This window comes from Platichthys flesus, chromosome 18, assembly GCF_949316205.1.
Source record: "Platichthys flesus chromosome 18, fPlaFle2.1, whole genome shotgun sequence".
Lineage (NCBI taxonomy): Eukaryota > Metazoa > Chordata > Actinopteri > Pleuronectiformes > Pleuronectidae > Platichthys > Platichthys flesus.
In genome coordinates this window covers 19,148,047-19,171,103 of record NC_084962.1, presented here as the reverse complement: position 1 = coordinate 19,171,103, position 23,057 = coordinate 19,148,047, and the positions used below count along the sequence as shown (strand labels likewise).

Below are 23,057 nucleotides of genomic sequence, written 5' to 3'. Positions count from 1 at the left end.
TCAGCACCAAAACCTGAGGGAAGGCCAGGGCAGAATCACTCCATCCATTTCAATTACAGAGATTGAATATCTGATTCCGAGCCGTGCACGGGGCTGTGAGGGAGCTGAGGCTGCAGCCCAGGACTCAATGTCAAATTATATCACAAACTAAATGACTTGTCTGGAAATAGAAAGGCACCGAAATACATTTTGCCGTCTTGACTGGTGGAAGATAACAACATTTGCAGCCCTGCTGGCGACGGCCCCGCGTGGACGGAATCAAACACGATGTGACTGAACAGAAGCAAGTTGACTTTGATGGCTGCAGGTGATGTGATTGTACATTTCATTCACTGCTGCTGCTTTGAGACCAGCACTGAACACTCTCCTGATGTCAGCGGCTGGGAGAGAGAGAGCAAATATGTGAGTCAGCTCCTCTGGACGTTCTCCAGAGCGTCTCCTGCCAGCCCCAGAGGTGAAAGGTCAACACAATGTCAGAGCTGGAGAACCCAGTGGTCTGCTGTGTATTCAACTCACTTGAATTAGCTTGTTTTACCATCATTACTGTTTATTTTTCATTTCATAGTTCGCGTCCCTCTGCACCGTGACTCACTCTCTTCTGTCAGAGTTAAAAACCAAAGCCTCAGGAACACACTCGTGTCCTCGGTCGTTTCCAAAAAGGCTTAAAAATGAGAATAAATGAAAATTGCACAATCATTTTCAAGTTGTTATGGTCACAGTCGTCTCTGTGATAAATAAAGCCCATGTGGAAATCACGGCCTGAGTCCAAATGAGCCAGAGGAGAAGCCAGCTGGGAGACGTTTGAAGTTTTAACAGAACATGGTTTAACAGACATCTGTGCTGGATTTGAACCAACAACCCAAATCAGTTCCTGGCACAGAGCGTGGAGCAGCTAAAGAGCTGCTCAGCCACACTCGGTTTGTTTGGAGAACAAGAGCCGGTTGTTTGAGCAGTAATAAAACAGCGTGGATACAGAGAGAGCTTTTAAAAGCACGGTTATATTCTGAGAGGGACTGAAATGTACCTGAATGCCTCGTGCAAGAAAGATTAATAAAGTTTACAGATGGACATCTTTACATGATTGTCCACAAAGTGTCAGAGTGAGACTGTGAGAGACTCCAGCAGGAGACGGATCTGGACATTTCCCTGAGAGACAACGTGCATGTTGAGGACATTTTCTAACCCGCACAGGATGACAAAGAGCAGCCGAGCAGATTCCAGAGCAACGCTGGTGTCACTGGCCTGGAACCAAAAACACTGGTACTGCAGGAGTTACACATCCTGTCCTGCCCCCCCCCCCCCCCCCACATCCCGAGCCCCCACTCCTCTCCTGAACAGCAGGATTTAACATCTCGAGATCCCCGTCTATCCTCACAACCCTGGATTCAGCGTTTACTCGAGAAACCTTTCAAGGTCAAGAGTAAAAAAAAGGAAGAAGCCTCAGTTCTGCTTTTTACTCCATCTGGGAAACAACAGGCAGCTTCACTATCTAGTGACACCAGGAGCACGTCGGGGGACGAGGGGCTCAGAAGCCATTGAGACGGTTGAGATGGAGGAAAGGCCACGGGAGACAGGAAGGCGGGGAGGGGGGGGGACAACATAAAGAAGAGGAACCATCACAAAACTCTGGCAGCGTCTGTAGCAAAGCCTGCCATTCATCCACCGGCCTTTTAAAGCAGTCCGGTGCAGGGCCGGGCAGATAACCTCCACTGCGAAGCCTGTGTGTGTCTCAGGGGACGCAGGCCTTTTCTTTCTGCACACCGCCTGTGGCAACGGATCCGTCCAACTGTCCAACTGTCCAACTAATAAATCAACAGGCTGTCAGAGCACAAGCTGAATTAGCTCAAACCCAAGAAGCAGAGGAAGGGATGACGCCCAGAGGAAAGAGAAATGTTCAATCCCACACAGTTTTACATTCTCATCCAAGCTCTGCACTAAATCATGCATCATTTTATTCTTTTCACACAAATCTCAGGGGAGCACATCTCAAGCACAACACAACTGGCTCTCTGCAGAACACAACAACAACTCGGTTATTTTAACCAAAAGATAAAGTTTTTCAAGGGTGATTTTAAAGTAGAGAAAGTAAACATGCAAGTTTCTACCAGTCAACATAGTGGATTGTAAAAAATACTTAACCTTATTATAAATATGTACTAAAAACTATGCTAAATGTTCATATAAATGTGCATATTTTTTGGCATTATAAATAAAAGTATTCATATCAGTGAATATTGTCTGGCTCTCAATAAAAATGACGTGTTCCTGGTTGTGTTGTGGTCGTTGTGTTTCAGATGTTTGTCGTTTCAGAAGAGTTGGGTTTGGAAGGTTTCTCTAATTGTCTTCTGTTGTTCACACTTACACACAGACACAAACACACTCTGGACTTGGCAGCTCCACATATAAAATTCAGCCTTTTCCTCTCTGCTTGCAAGAGGAGACTTCAGTTGTGACCTTTGCTGCACTGTGGCCCAGTCAAGTGTGTTTATTCTGGACAGAATAAAGACGGCCCATTGGGTTTTTCTTTTTTCCTCTGGTTGGGTGAACACACAAGTTCCTCCGCTGCCGGCCCTCGGCTTCAGCGAGGAGAGCCTGTGTTTCCAGCCTTTTGATTGTTTGGCTGTTTGTGCAGCACGGTGGACAACAGTGTCAATTAAAGACTGGACCAGCAAGGAAATCACAAACACACAACCCAGCAGACTTCAACTCCAGAGCAGCTGCTGAACAATCTGAAGGTTTGAGGCCACTGACGCCCGGAAGATGTTTGTTTCCTCCTGAATCCGAGCAGAGCTTGAAATAGAACATCTACAAATATTCCTACTGAATACAATACTGAGTATGTGGATCTGTAAATGAATTACATGACAGTAAGCCAAACTTTTTGATGCGTGTGGACATCAGTGTGATAAGAACAACCTGAAATGACAGAAACCATCTCAGGGACAATGTATTTCACGTGTAGTTTGGTTCAAGTCCCCTCCACTTACATGGAAGTTAGCTTATTGTTTATGACCTCTAGGCCCATTTCCATGTTAAATGTCGTCTCTAACCTACCATAGATTCCAGGAAACTTAAGGCACATGATGATTCATGTTGTTTTTTACACAGGAAGCAGATTGTGTTCTCCGCGGTTGATTTGAGAGTTTCACAGAATAACTACTGACGAGAAACAGGAATGAGTGAAAAGCACAATGAGGTTGAAGTGTCACTGACAGTAAGTGTTCGAGATTTTTAATAACTCTAAGTTTTTAAAAAGCCAGCAGCGTTTCCACACGTCACGTCTCAGGAGCTCAGCGGCTCTGAAGCAGAGTGAAGACCAGGTGTGAACACAGCAACACTGATGTGGGTTTCAAACTCACACATATTAATGTGGACTCGGCTTCAAACTGATGTTGTTGCAGCTGTGACAGATCTTTTTTTCCCGCGGAGCTAAAATGAAAATAATTCACATTTAAGTGTCTGCACCTGCAGCGAGGAGGAGCTGGTTCCAGAGTCCATCAGCTGACGTCCTCTTGTTCATCTGAACACTGTCAGTCCAGGCACAGTGACTCCTTTTGGAGCCAAAAATCGAATTAATTGTAAAATAATAAGCATTGATCATTTCTATAAGGTGTCCAGAAGAGGTGTCCAGAAGAACATACTAAAAGTCCTGAGGAAAAGAAAAGGTACTTTTCATGTATACTTCTACCATATAAAGTTTTACTGTAGTAGGAGTAAATGAAGAAATTAAGCCTATTTGAGTGTATTTTGGGCATATTATATTAGTATATAGCTCATTTACATTTGCCTGGCCTTATTGGCACACATCTCGGATTGATGAGAATTAAACATTTTTCCTCAACTAGGATTTCTTGGGGCTTTTAGTATGTTCTTCTGGACACCTCATAGAAATTATCTATGCTGGAAAAAATTATTTTACAATTAGTCGGTCGTAAAAAAAAAAGCTACTTTGCCTGGACTATATGTTCTAGAACTTTTCTCTGCCTTCTCCACTGTGTCCTTGCAAAACAACAACTGGACTCGGAGATAAAGCCTGGGTACAAACTTCACCTCTGGCTCGTTGGGTCGTAATGGGCCAGAGATTAAATTGGAGTCCATAATGTCTAACAGGAGCCCGGGTGCAGCTGAAGGCTGGGCTGACAGCTCCTCGCCACCGAGCTCCAAATGACTTCCAGACGATCTGGAGGAAGTTAACAAGGTAATAATTCATCTTCTAGGGGACAGCTCACATATTCACCATTCTGCTCACTGAGATAGGGTCAGAAAGAGGAAAAGGAAAAGAGCCTTAAGTGCTTGAACTAGAAGTAGAAAGAGAGTTCATGAAGACAGACGGTGAGGGAGTCAGACACTCACAAGGCTGCCCTGAAGGAAGTGGATCTAATGAAGTCAAATCATTACTTAAACTATTTAACATGTACTTTTTTTTGGCAGCGAAACCCTGACGTGGTTCTTTTCCAACATCTTGATTCTCCGGGTCATCAAACATTCAGTAAACTATCAGATCCACAATGACACGGCTTGGTGAGGATGTGGAGCTGGCAGCAGGAGAGACGGATGCCATCAGAGCCTCGGGCTGCATTTAATTTGAGCAAATCAGAGTAAATCTCCAGGATCTCCAGGGACCGGGAGCCTGTTGACTGTAGCCTCGCAAAAATAAACAAATACTGTTATAAGCAAAAGCATTTGAGATGAAAACCCAATCATTGCATCATCAACTTGATTGCAAGAGTTTGTGTTTAATGCTGTCGAGCAGCTCTGCGGTTACCGGCAAACGTTTATTAAACAAATCAATCGCCTCTGCATCATATTATCGACGTTGCATCCAAAGTGCCACGATCGCTCAGCCGACGCACAACCAGAGGGATCATGCATGAGCGGTATTTATAGAGCCGGGTTGACAGGAGCGCGCCAGCAAGATGAAATATTGTTTGTGACTGAGAATTTTGTGGCACCACAATGAGAAGCTGTTACAAGCCGACTCGACACGGGATCACACAACAATCACTTACCTGCTCGATGTGAAATGCATTGTGATCTCAAACGGGGCCCGTTTTTTTGTACATCATGTTGTTGTTATTGAACATCCGGGTATTAATACTCACACTAAAGAGATGAATCCGTTTTCTGTTTGTCAGGTTTTTCTCCCGAACAATGAAACTTGAGTCGTTTTCAGACATGCGTGTAAAATCGTGGAGATTTGTCACAGGAGTTAAACCAGAGTTCAACTTCCACACGTGCACAACGCAGCTGGAGCTTCTCTGCACAGACTCGTGTTCATAACAGCAGCAAATCCTCAATTTAAATCTGAAATCATTATGATTTACAGCTAATTAAACGTTACATAACTCAGCTAATTAGTTTCTTGAATATTCGATTTACTAAAGTCTGGCAATGTAAGCAAACACACCCACAACTTTCATTATAGTTTGATTGACAGGTTGCTAAACTCTGGGACATCGCCACGTTGTTTTTACAAATGAGCTCCGTTCACCTTAAACCAGTGAGAGAACCAGGAGGAGAAATACAAACAATAAAGATAATCTGTATTTTTCTTGCGACTGTGGCAGGGAACAGTGCAGGACCCCATCAGTACTGATAAACAAATCCATATCAGACCTTTAAACTTATCATTACTGATAAACCAATCCATATCAGACCTTTAAACTTATCAGACAGTGAAGCACTAAGAAGAAGCAGCCTCCAGCAACTTCTCCTTTCTGCACCGACCCCTGATAAACAGGCTTTAATGGATTGGTTCTATTTTTTCGTCTCCTGTAATTTTAGATTTTCTGTCACGAGCGAGTTACACAATCAAAGCCGATCTGTTCGGACTATTTTCCGACTTCTACTCTTCCAAGACTAATTAAAAGAAGCCGCCCTCTTGTTTAGAGCCTCGATGCTGACACGTACACAAAGAGATGGGCAGAGCATTTTGGAAATTGGAAACCGAGCATCGACGCTAATTCAAGATCTGGAGCCGACTGCATCTCTGGTATTATCTCTGGCTCCTTCCCACTGAAGTGTTTGGGTTTAGAAAACTAATTTTGCAATACTGTTCGATAGAGCGTTTCCAAATGAAGGCTGATGTCTGCCAATAGCTGTTGGCGGAGAAGACGAACCTTGTTGACGGCCAGAAGTTTGCAAGCATACGTGGCTGCTGGTAAATTCCCACAAGGTGTGGGGGGGGAGGGGGATTTAGCTTAAATTAGTTAAATAAACAATTGGAAATGATTCTTCTGGACATTTTATTACATTAAAGAAACACAAATGTACAAGAGTTTATCCTGTTAACCTAGTTTTTATGAGCTTCTTGATACAAATACTAAAGCTGCTTCAAAACTATTCTTTTTTTCAGAGCAACAGAAGCTGCAAATACAATGTTAATGAGTTTTTAATGATCATAAGCGTCCCTGAATGTGTGAGGTTAAAGTAACACACACTTGTGTAGTAGTAACCTTGTGTGGTGAATAAATTAGCAATTCGTGTAGGAGGAACTTAACATGTGCTGCAGAATGATCATGTACAAAAACAGTGAATTTAATATTCATCAAGAATTATCAAATGTATTCGGGCGATCCCATAAAGTTCAGATGATGCATTTAATATTTTCCAGGCCAGCGAGTGGAAGAGCAGCAAATTGAAACTGACAGCTGACGGTTTTATCCTCAACCTGGTTTTTTTCCTTCTCACGTCACGTTTTTTTGTCGTTGTAAAATACATCAAATAATTTAACTGATAACAGACCTCTCGTGTCGGAGCAAGGTTTTTAATTCTTAATTCTCCTGGCTCCTTGGAACCGTGCAGTTCAGGCTAGTGTACATCAGGGAAACATATTAGTGATGGAAAGTGGCTTCATTGCATAATATTCAGAGTCGGGCAAATATTCTCGTCATACATGGTGTTCTATAGGAGCTGGAAGCGGCCGTGACAAGGCCCCGGGGCCGAGCTGTCTTATTTACTGATGGAACTGGGTCTCCCCTGGAGCAGTCAACTAAAACCTATTTGCTTTGCTGTAGCGTGGACGTGAGGGATGGACGGTTCGAGGGAAACGGAGTCAGAGACGAACACGGGGAGTTGAACTGGCTCATCTCACTATTAGTATTCACTCGGCTGCACTCCTCCCTCTGCCCACATCTACGTACGATAAACCCTGCTAATGAAAACCGGGGACGGACTTTACACCAGGTTGAATTTGCTCATTAAACAGAAGAAGGTAATCATTAAAAAGGGTTCTGTACATCTTCCACAATATATAATGAAACAGACACTGACTGACGTGTGTTTCAGAGAAGGGTCCTCTATTAAATGTCATTTTACAACGATCAAGGATTTACATTTTAATCTCAAACAGGAGTATTACAGTTTGACCTAGACGTCATCACTGCCTAAAAATCGTAAAACAGATTGAAATGAAAAATAAAAATCAGATGATAAACTTGTGACAACGCCGACGTTACGGGTTCCACGTGACATTTAACAAGACAAGACGTATCCCCGAGCGCTTACACTCTAATCTTAGATTCTATCTCAGCCTCAATCCTCCAGCGCTTGACATCGTGAGCAGGGTTTCACATGAGTAACCCGGACTGTGGCGGACCACTTCTCTAAAAATACATTTCTGTAACTTCAATCCTTTGTGCTGCACTGTGGCACGCTCACTAAAAGACACGGTGAACCATTGAACTTTCAAAATCAACCATAACACTTGAACCATCCCTCTACCACCAAACCATCACCTTCACCAGTGAACTCTCCTCCTGTCACGTGATGATGGTTCCTCCCCCCCCTGCTGCACTAGAGTCACACTTTCACTTTCAGGTAATAACTACAGACAAGTACTGAGAGCTAGTATTTAAAAAAAAGCTCTTCCCTCCCAAGGATATCAGACACAGAGTCTTCTGTGACATGTGTGTGTTTCACTGCAGGGAACAATCCAACAGTAATACTGCACTAAGTACTAATGTGATGCTGCTGGAAACAGACAGAAAACTCAAAACACTTTGGGGCTCTGAACTCTTTTTAAAACACAAGTGAACAGAGAGTGGATCCTATAAACATCCTGTGTAAACACAAAGAGCATTTAGCTGCTGCAGAGCCAGATGTTTCCCTGAAGAGCCGAGCTGAGGTAAAAGAAGAGACCAGGACCAGCTGGCCTGACACACACGTGTTCCTGCTGGACGTGTAAACAGGAGATTCTGTGCAGACATGTTGGATTTAACGCACTTTGTTATATGTGATGTGTTTACATCCCCGAGCCAAATAAAATCAATCAATCATCTTAAATACCATTTCCATTTGTCTATTTCCTTCCACGCTCGTCAGATTTATTATATATGATAATACGCAGGATGTTACCTTAACACAGGAGGCTGACGAGAGGAAACAACAACAAACACACAAACTCCACACCAGACAGAGTGTGTGAGTTTCACTGAGAGGTGAAGAAGAGGAAGAAGAACTCATCCTCGTCTTCCTCACGCTCACGACCCACATCAGGGCCGAGCTGTCTTATTTACTGATGGAACTGGGTCTCCCCTGGAGCAGTCAACTAAAACCTATTTGCTTTGCTGTAGCGTGGACGTGAGGGATGGACGGTTCGAGGGAAACGGAGTCAGAGACGAACACGGGGAGTTGAACTGGCTCATCTCACTATTAGTATTCACTCGGCTGCACTCCTCCCTCTGCCCACATCTACGTACGATAAACCCTGCTAATGAAAACCGGGGACGGACTTTACACCAGGTTGAATTTGCTCATTAAACAGAAGAAGGTAATCATTAAAAAGGGTTCTGTACATCTTCCACAATATATAATGAAACAGACACTGACTGACGTGTGTTTCAGAGAAGGGTCCTCTATTAAATGTCATTTTACAACGATCAAGGATTTACATTTTAATCTCAAACAGGAGTATTACAGTTTGACCTAGACGTCATCACTGCCTAAAAATCGTAAAACAGATTGAAATGAAAAATAAAAATCAGATGATAAACTTGTGACAACGCCGACGTTACGGGTTCCACGTGACATTTAACAAGACAAGACGTATCCCCGAGCGCTTACACTCTAATCTTAGATTCTATCTCAGCCTCAATCCTCCAGCGCTTGACATCGTGAGCAGGGTTTCACATGAGTAACCCGGACTGTGGCGGACCACTTCTCTAAAAATACATTTCTGTAACTTCAATCCTTTGTGCTGCACTGTGGCACGCTCACTAAAAGACACGGTGAACCATTGAACTTTCAAAATCAACCATAACACTTGAACCATCCCTCTACCACCAAACCATCACCTTCACCAGTGAACTCTCCTCCTGTCACGTGATGATGGTTCCTCCCCCCCCTGCTGCACTAGAGTCACACTTTCACTTTCAGGTAATAACTACAGACAAGTACTGAGAGCTAGTATTTAAAAAAAAGCTCTTCCCTCCCAAGGATATCAGACACAGAGTCTTCTGTGACATGTGTGTGTTTCACTGCAGGGAACAATCCAACAGTAATACTGCACTAAGTACTAATGTGATGCTGCTGGAAACAGACAGAAAACTCAAAACACTTTGGGGCTCTGAACTCTTTTTAAAACACAAGTGAACAGAGAGTGGATCCTATAAACATCCTGTGTAAACACAAAGAGCATTTAGCTGCTGCAGAGCCAGATGTTTCCCTGAAGAGCCGAGCTGAGGTAAAAGAAGAGACCAGGACCAGCTGGCCTGACACACACGTGTTCCTGCTGGACGTGTAAACAGGAGATTCTGTGCAGACATGTTGGATTTAACGCACTTTGTTATATGTGATGTGTTTACATCCCCGAGCCAAATAAAATCAATCAATCATCTTAAATACCATTTCCATTTGTCTATTTCCTTCCACGCTCGTCAGATTTATTATATATGATAATACGCAGGATGTTACCTTAACACAGGAGGCTGACGAGAGGAAACAACAACAAACACACAAACTCCACACCAGACAGAGTGTGTGAGTTTCACTGAGAGGTGAAGAAGAGGAAGAAGAACTCATCCTCGTCTTCCTCACGCTCACGACCCACATCAGGGGCTGGAGGTATCAAAACAAATATCCTCTCTCTGAGAATTTAATGAGGTCAAGAAGAGAAGAACAGAGATCTGAACAAAATCCAATCCCCGCTCTTATTAATCTAATCAGTCAGAATTAATGAGTTATTACTTTTGTACGAACACTTAGGAGGAGGCAGATAAAGACACCTGCAGACCCCCCCCCCCTTAGATTAAAGGCTCATTTATTCAACTTCTCTGAGATCGTCTCCTCTGCTCCCGTGCGTTCAGGAATGAAGAGTAAATCAGAAATTGTCAGTTTCAAAGCTGCAGCTCTTTAAATATTAACCAGCTGATCCAGAAGCAGTTTTATCTCCACATGCTTTCAAGTTCTCGGTCCCTTTATCTGTGCAAACAATTATGGAGACAACCAAAACCTCCATTGCAGATTGAATATCTGTGAATGTTACGGTTTTAATGAGTCGTATTAATCCTCTGCCACCGGCTCACGTGCTGCCACAGCAGATCTGTGTGATCCTCCGCTCTCCAGCTTCATGTCCAGCGTTTAAAGCGACAACCTCAGCCAATGTAACACAATGAGCAGCATGCAGTGTGTGGCTGGTTTCAGTCACTGCTACACAACCTGTCTCATGAACAGAGGTACGTGTGTGTGTTCGTGTGAGCAGCGTTTATCAACGGAGCCCGGTGGTCGTCCACTGGCCTGAAAGGACGTCAGATAAATAAGGTTTTCAGGAGAGAAATACCACCGTGTAAAAACAAAGGAAGGAGGAGGAGAAAGAATGAGACGCTCATTAACAGCACGGACTCCGACAACTGGCACGGAGCACAAACAGAATCTAAATATATGATAAAACTGACATTTAGAGGCTCGATGGATGGACGACCAACTGACGGCCAATTTGGCTGCTAATCTAAAGGCCAAGGCTGCTGGTGGCAGGGACAGGAGATCAATCCTCTGTGTGTGTGAGTGTGTGTGTGTGTCTGTGTGTGTGAGTGTGTGTGTGCATAGTCTCTCACTCACCAAATAGATTGCTTGAGTGGCCTTGCTTGGAGACGGGCCTGAGCTCATTGGAACCCCAGGCGTAGTGCCTGTAGCTGTCCCATGCATGCTTCATCATCTGAGGGAGGAGGAGGAGAGGGGGAGGAGAGGGGGAGGAAGGGAGGAGGAGGAGGAGGAGAAGATGAGAAATTAAAAGAGTTAAAGATGACAGTCACTTTTCAGCTGGAACACAAACAGAATCAAATCATTTTCCAGTCGTCACAAGGCTGTGGTTTTGTTTACAGCTGCTGGAGTTTTGAGGGGGAAATCAATAATGGATTTTGAAACGCACATTTACATTTTCAAAATGAGACGATCATACGAGCAGACATCGGATAAGGACGCCCGGTCAGGAGGAAAATCTCATTACATCTGCCCCAAAGCCCGAGTTACAATCTGAGACCCAACAAAGTGGAAACAGTTATTCATCAGTTATTGATCCGTCATCAAAGCAGCCGTCAATTCATTCCCTGTCAATCAAATACTTGATTAATTGACCAGTCACATATAATACATGGGCGATAAATTGATAACAATATTCTATTTGTCGTTTTCCGTCTTTGAGTGATTCCCGTCGAGTGTTTTCTTCAGCGTGTTCCATTCGGTGGCAGATGAACCATTTATGACCAGTGACCGACTGATTGGCTCGTCTCTGATAAATAAAAACCTAAACCTCGAACGTTCGCTCCCTGTGAGCAGAATCATCGTCCGCTGCCGAGTCTCATCGTTCGCTGTAGAGAGCATCTGCTGAAGTGACGGGAGCTCCGTCTGTTTTTTAATCTGCTGCTGGCTCGGGACTGGAAGAGCAGTTTTTCAATCTCACAACCCGACACTTGTTTCTGCTGCAGATGTGTCTGACCTGCTAATCCAGGTTATTCGGCTTCGGCCCAGAGCTTTCATAAACCTGCTGCTGGATTAAACTCGCTAACACTCTTTTATCCTCCACCTTCAGATGGAATATAGTAACAGTGCTCTGGTCTTACACTATAGCACCCAATGGGGACAGGCCTAATTTAGAACGGCACTAGTGGTGCATGATTATTTACTTAAAACAATTTTCTTCTTGAATTTATCCTTGTTGTGGAGATTTTCAGCCTCTTTGATTTTCAGACTATTTTCTTAGTCTCTAAAAGCCGCAGTAATATACCGTAGAACATGAGGGTCACGGTTGTGGTAAACATTTCCAAGGTAGGAGTGAGCTCGACCAATTAAAGGCAGTGTTACTACACCTGAGGATTGTGGGTAGTGTAGTACATCTCCTTAATATCATAGAATGCAATTGATATCGTACAAACTTGTGGCTTCTAAAAGTAGCGTATACCAGTTGACTTATCTTGTGGTAAGGATATTGTTGGATGGTTACAAGTTTATGGCTGATAATCAAAATCTTTATTCAGAGAATAATTTTTTATGCTGTTGAGCTCTTTGCTCTTTGCCACATGCAACATGATCTCAGCTTCATAAACCTGAATCACATCCACGTGCATTCGGCAAAGTGATATTGAAACTGATCTATATCCTGTTGCAAGCATATACACAAGTGTGTAGTAGTTGCATGTACGTGTGCGTGTGTGTGTGTGTGTGTGTGTGTGTGTGTGTGTGTAGCCTGGCACAGTCACTTGTTGTTACCGCTGCCGCCTCACTGTTAATTAGCTCACTGCGAGACGAGCACTCACTCACCAGGAATAACAACAATTAGCTGTGATAATTTGAAAGGCGAGTACAAACGACCACAGCAGGCAGTAAACCAGCCGGCCAACGGATCGCTCAATTCGGCCAGAAAAACCAAAACCCAGTGAAGTATGGCAGTGGTGAGCCTTTCAGTGAGTCAGGCAGGAAACCAGCCTGGAAACCAGTAGTCTCCCACCCGACTCATAACCACTGTGATCTCAGCAGTGAGACAAGACAAGCTCCAAGATAAAGATAAAGATAAAGAAGAAACCATAAGATCAAGTTTAGTGGAGCCGGTAGAAACCTCATCCACAGGACAGGGCCTCTGCCAATTAGCTCCAGAATGAGTCCTGGCTCTATTAGTACAGCTGGAACAGTCCATTACTTCCACTATCGATTAACTCAGCCTATTAACGTCAGTCTATTCACTCAGTTTCTCACAATTGTACAGTTGGTGATCTAGAGAATATATGCATGTACTCAAATGCTCACTTTTGTACTATTTTTAAAACGCACCCTCCCACAAAGTGCTGTGAAGGTGCCCAGCTGATCTGAGAACAGGAACAATGAGAAGGAGGCGTGCACAAAGACACTTCATGCTTTTCACAGAGCAGTCGTAAATAGATTCTATTGCATAAGGGGATTTATAACATGCTAAAGAGTGCGTGGAGGAATAAAGCTTAATTAGCACATTTACCTCTTGGACCCTGAGCACCAATCTGCATCACTGTTATACACACAACACACACAATAACTCTACATCCACATACTGGGTCTCTAATTTCAACCTTTGAATGGTGCAGTGTTTGTTTAACCAGACAGGTCAACGGCTCGTGACACCAGTGTTGGTCTTTTAAAACACAAACACACACAAACACACAAACAAACATGGCACAAAAGCCGCCTCATTTGCATAACAGCCGAGCGACACATCAAAAGGACGAATAGAAAAAAGCCTTTCCTCCACTTGAACCCACTAATTAAAGCTAGTGAGTCTGCTAATTACCACTCCTACTGTATATGGATGTCACATTAAGAGATACGTGTTCACATTACAATTCAGCAGGAGGACGAGGGCAGATCCAAGGACGCTGAGATCAGGCTGACACAAAGAATTTTCAACCTAGATAAATAAGCAGTGGATACATCTGGGTATTATTTAAAAATTTGGATTTGATATGTCATTATGAGGTTTTTATATCTGTTAATGTTAACAATTATTCGTCATAATCAAGGGTTTGATAACTAAATCTTACAGATCGTTACTCCACCAAGAAGCTTATGTTTCCATCTTTGTTAGTTATGAGAAAGCTATAGGATCGATTTCCATAAAACTTGGTGGATGGATGTGGGTCAAGAAAGATCCCAGTACATGCTGGTGCCGATCTGGATCAGGGAGCAGATCCAGGATGTTTTTTCCCACTGATGTTTATAATTTGGTGTCCGGGGACCACTGGTTCCTGGTGGTACGCTCTACTGGGTGTCATTCAAGTTGCCTTTTTCAATAAATATATATTTGCTGATAAATTGGTAGCAGATGTTTTCCTCCATAATATTTGGTTTCGGGCTCGACTGTGTGTCATCTTCATCATTCCAGTTTGTTTTCTGTTTCCTGTGGGAGGATGATTTGATTGGACCCCAGCCGATTCACCAGCATCCTGCCGCTCTGTGTTTCCAACTGGATTAGATTCTATGGGTGGGGGGGCTACGGTCTATTATTGGGAACCTCGGTCCCGGCACACACACACAGCGTTCTCTGACGACTTCCTGCCAGGACCGTTAAAACCGCACAGATACAGTTTCTTGTTGAGTTTTATGGTCGATGGGGGGGATTTGTTACCGCTGCCCCCTGTGGCCAAACCGACTTTAAGTTTGAGAGAGAGCATGAAGCAAAACACGAGGTTAGAATTTATTTCGGTTCATTATGAAACAGCGCTGAGACAAATGAGGCTGCAGTGGACAAAGTGACAAATACCATCAAACAACCGCCAATTACCACGGCTGTGGATCTACTATCTAAGTCAGTGTGTACACGTGAGTGTGGTGCACACAACTACACATGCCTGTGTATATTGTGTTACTGGATTTAATGCTCAGGATCCCTATGTGTTGAATCTAATTGGATTAACTGCACAGGATTTTATGGGCTGACCACTGTTACTAGGATCTGGTAGCTGAGGCTATTTCAGACACACAATAGCTCCGTGCTAATTGGCTCCGTGTTTAAGGTGCCACGGTTTTCTAGGGCACCGGCGAGCCCTATCTACCACGGAGATCTTAAGCACACAGGGACACACACTAACACAGACACACACTCACACAACGCGAAGGAGGACGAGATTATTTTCTGCAGAAAGGCTGTGTGTGAAGTGTTGACAATCAACCCTGAGTGGAGAATGACCTCCTCCTCCTGTGCTCTTCAATTTATTCCTATTCTCAGTTGCCCCCCCCTGCTCCACCTCCATCCCTCGGCCTATTGATCTACCTCAGCCACTGAACTAATAACTAGGTTGTGTTCACTGATGACAAACAGGCCCATGCAAACATCCTCAGTTCACACACGTGCAAACACACAGCCTGAGCCTCGTCCTCCGCTCTCCACAACTGATTCCTTATCAGCGGGGGGGCTAATGGAGGAGAAATTGTGTTATAGCATGCAGGGAATAAAAGAAAAACAATAAAGGATTCACCCAGTGTAACAACGAAGGCCAGTGCTCGTGTCTTTTTGTGTGAATATTGCAGATAACAATTTGGTCTTTGTGTATTTCTTCAATGAAAAAGGAAAAACTGATTCATATGCAGCTTCCACATTAAGATTCAGAACCCTGGGCTTCAATTATGATATTTACAAGGTCGAGCTGGTGTGATGGGTGTTCTTCATTGTTCGCTCCCTGAATGGAGATCGTCACAGATAACAAATATCTGGGCATTAGATAGATGAGAAGCTTTTATTTGAAAGAATAAAGAAGGTGAGAGTTAAACTGTGTTCACAGGTCTTGCTCCTCATGGAAAACAGAACAAATCAGCTGTAATAGCAGCATTGAATTATGATGGAGTTATGAATATGCCGACCGCCTGCTCCACACTGTAATTACTGGAGACTCTTCACCTCAGTTTTCTCTGCTTCATTACAAAGTTTGTCTTTAGAAGTCATCATTTTGAACTGTATGACACCATGGTGAGAAATGTCCCCACATTTCAGATTATACATTTCCCAAAGGAGATGTGATACTTGTTCAGTGTTTCTTTCCTCTTGTGTGATGTTTGAATCTTTTTTATGTGTAAAATGTGCAAATTTAAATGTCCACGGTCCCTCCAGTGAGTTCTGGGGAAACCCCGGGGTCTCCTCCCAGTTGGTTGAGCCCAGTAAACCTCCAGCAGAAGGCGCCCAGGAGGCTTCAGGACTAGATACCTGAACCTCCTCTATTGTTCCCCTTTCAGCAACTGTTCTGCCCCGAGCTCCCCCCGGAACTCACCAGCAGAAACAAATGCATGTATAGGATGATAATGTGAATCGTGTGCCTGAGCTTCAGTCATAAAAGTGTTGATCACACATCTGAAGAACGCTGTGAAGACACAACTCAGTACACAACTCCCTTTGATAAAGCAGTAGTGTAGTCGTAAATGTTGAGCACAGCTCAGAGCTGGAACGATCAACCAGAGACAAGGAGTTCTCCTCCGGTACATCCACCCTCCGGTTCATCCCCAGAAAACATTAAATTCCTTTGATTTGATGTTTTGTTTTTCTCTGGAATTCATTATGATTTACATTTTGTTTTGAGAAATCTTGAATATCTCTGCTACAAATCCACACGTGTCGTTAAAGTGGAACACAAACGTCTTGAGGGGTGCGACTGCAAAAAGCGTTTGTGGCTCCGGAGGGAGCAGTGTGATGGAGAGGGAGCCTCTCCCCAGTAGCAGGTGCTTATTGGGGGGTCTGACAAATAGCGGTTCACTGTTGTAAAAGTTTAATTCAGTGTGTGACACGGACCCAACAAGATGAGCACAGATGACCACACGTCCGCCGAGGCTCCAGTTAATGTCCCCAAAATGAAAACCTGGCATTGATCCAGAGCGTGTTCTTTACGGCCGGTACACACCGAGCGGTGACGGCAAATCATTAACCGCTGTGCAAAGAGCGAGGGGTTAATGACCCCGTTTGCTCCAGGGTCCCGAGTCATCTGTAACTGAGGGAATGTGTGTAAAAAAGGAATGTGTGTGTGTGTGTGTGTGTGTGTTCCCATCCCACGGGGGCTGCTGTGGTGAAAGCGAAGCTGAAACCGGATCTGGAGTCTGTCTCTGGAGACGCACTTGGGACTTGTGCCCTCGTAACAGGTGCGCTGTGTGTGTCCGAGGAGAGAGGGGAGAGGGCGAGTCGGGGGCGAGGCAGAGGGGGAGAGGAAGAGGTCGGTACTCTGACAATATGGCTGTTGGTCAGAGAAGGACGTCAGAGAGCCAACTGGCATGAGGGCCCTAACAAACACACACATCTGCCTGCCAGCCACAGACACACACATCCCCGGTGAGTGTGTGGTGAAGGACAGATGCTTCACTGCTTCACTCCCATTTCAATGAGAGGAAGATAAAGACGGGGAGAGAGTGAGTGAGTGAGTGAGTGAGTGAGTGAGTGAGTGAGTGAGTGAGTGAGTGAGTGAGTGAGTGAGAGAGAGTGAGAGAGAGAGACTGAGACAAAGAACTGATCAAAAACTGCAGAAATAATAAAAAATACGTATTGAACTGCTCCACAGATATAAAGTTGGGCATATAAGGTAAGATAAAAATGTTTATTATGTCCATTAAAGCCTGTTTATGAAGCAAATAAAGCTTAATCTATATAAGGAGTGAAAACTGTAATAGTAAATAAACTGCAACAGATAATAAGAAGATAAGAAATGTATTATTTAGGCAGTGGCGCTTATGGAGGGGGGCTCAGCGGGACACTCCTGATTTCCCACTTCCCAAACCTTTCAATTATTATCACTCTGAAGTGGAATCAGTTTCATAAACATCAAGAGGGTTCATGAAGAAGTCACTGAGATGAATATATTTGACTTTGAAGTGAGTTGTTGTGTGTGTGTGTGTTTCTCTGTCAGAAGAAGCAATCAAGTGCTGCTCCCTGAGTGTCTAAAGAACAAATGAGATTTCTCCAACAAGGACCAGAAATTGAGACAAGCAATTCAGCAGATAACTGGAAACATGAGCTGAGACTCAATCACACATCGTGCACAAGCACAGACGTGAGCTTACAAAACAAGCGACCAGGTCTGAAGTCTGGACATTCTCCTGAAATTTCAAACCAGGTCTGCATGTGAGAACAAACATCTGAGTCAGATGCTCCAGAAACGTTCCAGAGGTGGAAGAATATGAATATTTTGGGAGGACAGAGGTTTCCACACACGTAGAGCTTGGAAATAAAACTACATTCTAGAGCTTTCGGCGACTATCCCTGGTGTTGATGTACTGTAAACAAAAACTATGAGTTCATGCATCATGTCCTGCTCCTCTACCCAGGTTCTAGTGATCACATCTGAATTGGACGATCTCCTGCTGCGACTTCATGTGTGAAGAATTCCCGAATCATACAGAACCAGAAACCGAGAAACCGATGAGGCAACAAAGACAGAGCAGAGAGAATCTTGGCTTTGATTTCACCCAAAAAGTTCAAATTGATAAAGCTCCCTTTTCACATGGTGCTTGATTTGTGTTGATTCTCTCTCTGCAGGGTTGTTTACCAGGCACGTCTTAATCTCTCCCTCTATATCCACCCTCTCCTTCCCTCTGTGGGGACGTGAGCAACACTGTGCACCTCCGTAATAAATATTACTTCATCTCTTTCATCCCTATCTCTGAGCTCAGACAGCCTGTTCTGCCACTTCAACATAAGCAAATGGATGGGAGCAGATACACACACACACACACAGATGCAGCCTTTTATGGGAATAAATGAGATTGCATTAAACATTCACTAAGATTAAGTTGGCAGAAACGAGCGTCACAGAAGGAAGCTTCTTGCGTCATGTAAACGATTCTACGCAGACACCACGAGGACCCGTGAGTGTTCCAGACACACGGAAAATAAACAGACCAACCTCCAGGACGGAGGGAGAGACGGGGGGGGGTTTCACACATCAAACATCATGAAATGCACTCGACCCCGAGGCTGCTTTGATATTGGATAAGACGTCGGTCGCCCCCACCACTTTACCAGAAGACACTAACGAAGACGGAGGAAACATATTTGGGGGAAACCTGCAGACGTGAGAGTTAATACAATCACAGAAAGCAGGTTTTAGAGTTAGATAGTGAGTCTGATGGTTGTGTTAGAGTATCAGTTAAGTGAGCCGGCATTTTGAAGCCTCAAGCATTTAGTCCTGTGATAGCTTGAAACCAGAAGAAACCATTATTGGCTGTGACCTGCTCCCATTGGACTGTACTAACTGAAAACCACATGGGAACATCATCCTGTGTTTGACTTGAAACCAGAGATGAACGCCAGGAAATCAAATCCTCCGACAGATGATTACAGACACAACTCAAGTGAGAAGTATCAGCTACCATTCAAAGAGCCCATCCTCACTATCAACATTAATAAAGACTCAGTTCTGCTAGAGGCCAGTGAGCCAGTCTGCACAATACCACAACCGGCTAAATGCAAAGCTGTCATTTCAGATTAATAACACCTGTGGTTGACAGTTCAAACTGTCCACCATTAGCATGAATCCTTCCCCAGGCACATATGCCCCTGAGAGTCCAGTCTGTGTCCACCTGTGTGCAGGAGGATGCAAATGAGTCCAGGTACAAATAATTAGAATCTCAAATGTAATGGCCGGTGACCGAGGTGCAGCAGTATCCAGAGTGAGCGTTTCTCTGTGGAGCTGATCTGCTGACGGTGAAGCAGAGAGAAACCAAGCTTGACACAAATAACGAATGGTGAATAATTAATAACCATACAGGTCATTTGTCAATCTATCCATATATGCATCTGCTGAAGATCTGCACACAGAGAGGCAACCTGTAGGCCTGGGAACCTATGGGGTTTGTGCAGAGGAAGTAAAGAAGTCAAAGGTCAAGAGGTCAAGAAAATAGTGTATAGTTGTAGTTGTGTACTACACACCATGCATGTTCCCTGTCTGAACTCTATTCCTCACGTACGCTGCAGGGTTTTGGTTCACTGCCTCTTTTCTTCTCCCGGCTGCAGCTGATTCCACCGAACCACAAAAATCAATTTACAGAAATTACCTGAGTTGTGTATTTCACCACATCGAAGCTAATGTGAGCTCTTATTTAAAGTGCAGTTTGATTTGGACACAATACAATATCTTAGTATTATAATTGTTATTGGGAGACAATGGCTGAGAGGCTTCTCCACTAAGTGCTGAGTTTCATCGAATGTCTTGGCAAACAAACAATCTTCCGGTTGCATTATTCACCACAAACTAGGACGACGGCACTTGAGTGTAATGGTTTATACCCTAACCCTTACATCTTAGTCTGGAGAGTGATGATAATCACGGCTTTCAAAGAATACGTTGAGGAGAAATAATGCGAGTGGTGATTTGGAGCAAATAACACTTGGCTATTCATCAATGAATCATCAATAAATCACTACGGGGATTAAATTATGAAATGCAATGGAAAACGCTTGATTGAACTGAATCCACATTCACAGAATTAAGACTCACATTTGATAATTAGCCCTAAAGACAAGGGAACCGAGACATTTGGATCAACTGGTTGTTCTCAGTTCTATCCCCCCAAGTGCTGAGCTGAAAACAAGGCTCCTGTCACCACAGCTCCTTCAGTAGAGTCTTTAAAAAAAGACACTGACATCTCTGCTAATAAGACCAGCTCTCTGACCCGTGCTGCTTCAGAAACGAAATCCAGCACCTGAACATGTTTCCTCCTTGTGTGTTCTCTCCGCTCGGAGCCAGAGGACAATGTCCCTCCCTCCGCCTGTGGGACCAGTTCTTCAGGGATCAGCGAGGGATTTCCTAAGCGGTTTAGTATTTCAACAACCATATATGGGTCAGTATTGTACCGTTGGAAAAGAAAAGATGATGCTGCCTTCCCACAGTCTCCGCTGACAGAGGAGCGCATTTAATACGTCTCCATGATGGTGAGCTGCTGCAGTCATGCGTTTCTTTACTTAAGAAAAACTCCTCGAACAGTGATGAAGTGATTATCCTGTTGAAACTTCCTAGGCTGAAAGAGGAGGAGAAATTCAGTCCGTTTCCCCCCGAGCACGGCTAAAACAACAAGGTTAAGGGAAACTTAGAGAAATTAAGGGAACAAGAAAGTTTAAAGCGCAGCTCTGTAATTAAGAGAAACAGCAAATAGCAATAAGAGATACACAGAGAACAAGAACAAAGGAAACAGAGGAAACCAGTGTTTAGGAGTTTATCTGATTGGTCATTAAAACTCCACTTTACACTGGAACCCCAAAAACTCCCTCAAAGATCCTCTAACGTGTGGCTTTTGTTTTCAGGGGTACAGCATGGCATCAATATCTAATTGTTTAAAAGTTAGTTTGGACCATTTCCCAGCCATTTGTTTTTTGTCAAGTCATCGTTATTTCAATTAACAGGGATTTACAGCTGTTCTTGGATCAGTACATTGGCTTGATGATCATACTGAAACTGCTGCGTTGCTTTGATTCTTCACATATCAGATGATCTAAACCACTTCCATTATATCGATAGAAAAAAAAAAATCCATTACCCTCAACAACCCACTATCAATGATCATCCCACTGGTAAAATCCCAGTCAATAAATTCAAACCGATAAAAAAACAAACAAGATATTTCCCATCAGGCCTTTCTCCATGCTTCATTGGTCCCCACACTCCTAACAAGCTGAGCCAGAGCCAAGGCTACCTGACCTAACTGGTCATAAATACGTGGCTCCCAGTAGTCAGACTGGTGCTCCGTGTTGATAATACCTGGAAACCAGCATTACACGTTATTCAATACGAACTGACGGCCGTTAGCGGAGGAGAGGAGAGGACGAATCCATATCTGCGTCTGACTGTTTAGTTAAAAACCTGGTTCAGGCAGTAAACCAGCACTCTACTGGGAGCCCACTTATTGACAGTAAAGACATAACAGTAAAACATGAACGCTGACGTCTCGGTGAGATGATTCCTTCCATTACGTGCCCCGAGGTGGAGGCGGAGCAGCAATCAGCCATGTGCTACAAGAGTTGTTTTTCAAATTAAATTATACCTATTGAGACCAACACTGAAGACCAATAGTATAATAAAACAGTAAATATTGCAGTTTGCATTTTATTGGTGTGTATCACCTCGATGCTGATACTCAATTCAATTTTACTGCAGTTTTATGTTTGCCTGCAGTATTTTCCCAGAATGTTCGGAGTGGACAGGAATGATTGATGAGGGGAAACGGGGATCTGCGACTTGTTGGACTGGGGGTCCTGGGTGGGGTAAGGGGCGGGGGGGTAGACACCTCTACACAAGAGCCCCTTTACAACTCTATCAGACAACACACACACACACACACTAACACCCATTTATTGACTTGACCTTTCTCCCGGTTGAAGGAAGCAGACCAATTGGGTTTGACCCGGTCGCTTGACAAAAGGCAAACTAATGAAGACTTTGTGAAAGGCAGATTGATTTCTCTCGCCCTCCCTCCATAACATTCATCCCCTGCTTCAGTACAGGAGGCGGGAGGGGGGAGGAGGGGGGGGGGGCGGAGGCTCAGGCTCATCATTCAGTTATTTAACCGGTTGGCAGAGAGGAGGACCGAACAGGACACGGACCCTGTGCTCCATTCAAATGACTGACTCCGACACAAAGGAGAATATGGAGTGGATTCATCCATCCATTCTGTGCATTCATCAATAATGTAAACCACTTATCCTTTTAAAAAGGTCACGTTTTTTACTTGAATAAAATTGGGCAGAGTCGTGATTTACTAATAAAACCACAAGTTGAGTCTCATAAAGGTTTTTTCCATCTGCTTCGAATCTACACAGAGTCCTGGCTTCTCACTAAACCCATTCTGATTTATGTCATTTCTTTAGTTTCCAATTTCACAGTGTCTAATATTTTCTCTGTGATAATATTTAAACTTGTGATAATGTAATATTTATAACGTGGCTCCGCTACAGAGTTGCAATAGACTCACTTCACTCCAGAGTAATTAAGCCTCACATTAAAATCAGATTAATGAAGTTGCCACAGGAGTCAAGATTTATTACCTGAAACTACCTGAATCCCAAAATCATTATAATTTTCATTATACTGTTGACTGTGCAATTTACTCTGATTGAAAAAAACTGCTTTAATAGA

At 43.8% G+C, this 23,057-nt stretch overlaps 1 protein-coding gene and 1 long non-coding RNA gene across 2 annotated transcripts in view; one reads left to right on the top strand and one right to left on the bottom strand.

Annotated features, from left to right (window-relative positions):
- The window catches only part of man1a1 (mannosidase, alpha, class 1A, member 1), a 93,503-nt gene that overhangs the window by 57,069 nt on the left and 13,377 nt on the right, over positions 1-23,057 (bottom strand). The window contains exon 2 of the mRNA XM_062410855.1: positions 11,056-11,152. Within this exon, the coding sequence (XP_062266839.1) occupies positions 11,056-11,152 (97 nt within the window). The remainder of the gene's footprint in view (positions 1-11,055; positions 11,153-23,057) is intronic.
- On the top strand, positions 16,955-18,437 carry LOC133973172 (uncharacterized). Its single transcript, XR_009924537.1, has 2 exons — positions 16,955-17,266; positions 18,256-18,437. It is a non-coding gene; the product is annotated as an uncharacterized LOC133973172 (long non-coding RNA).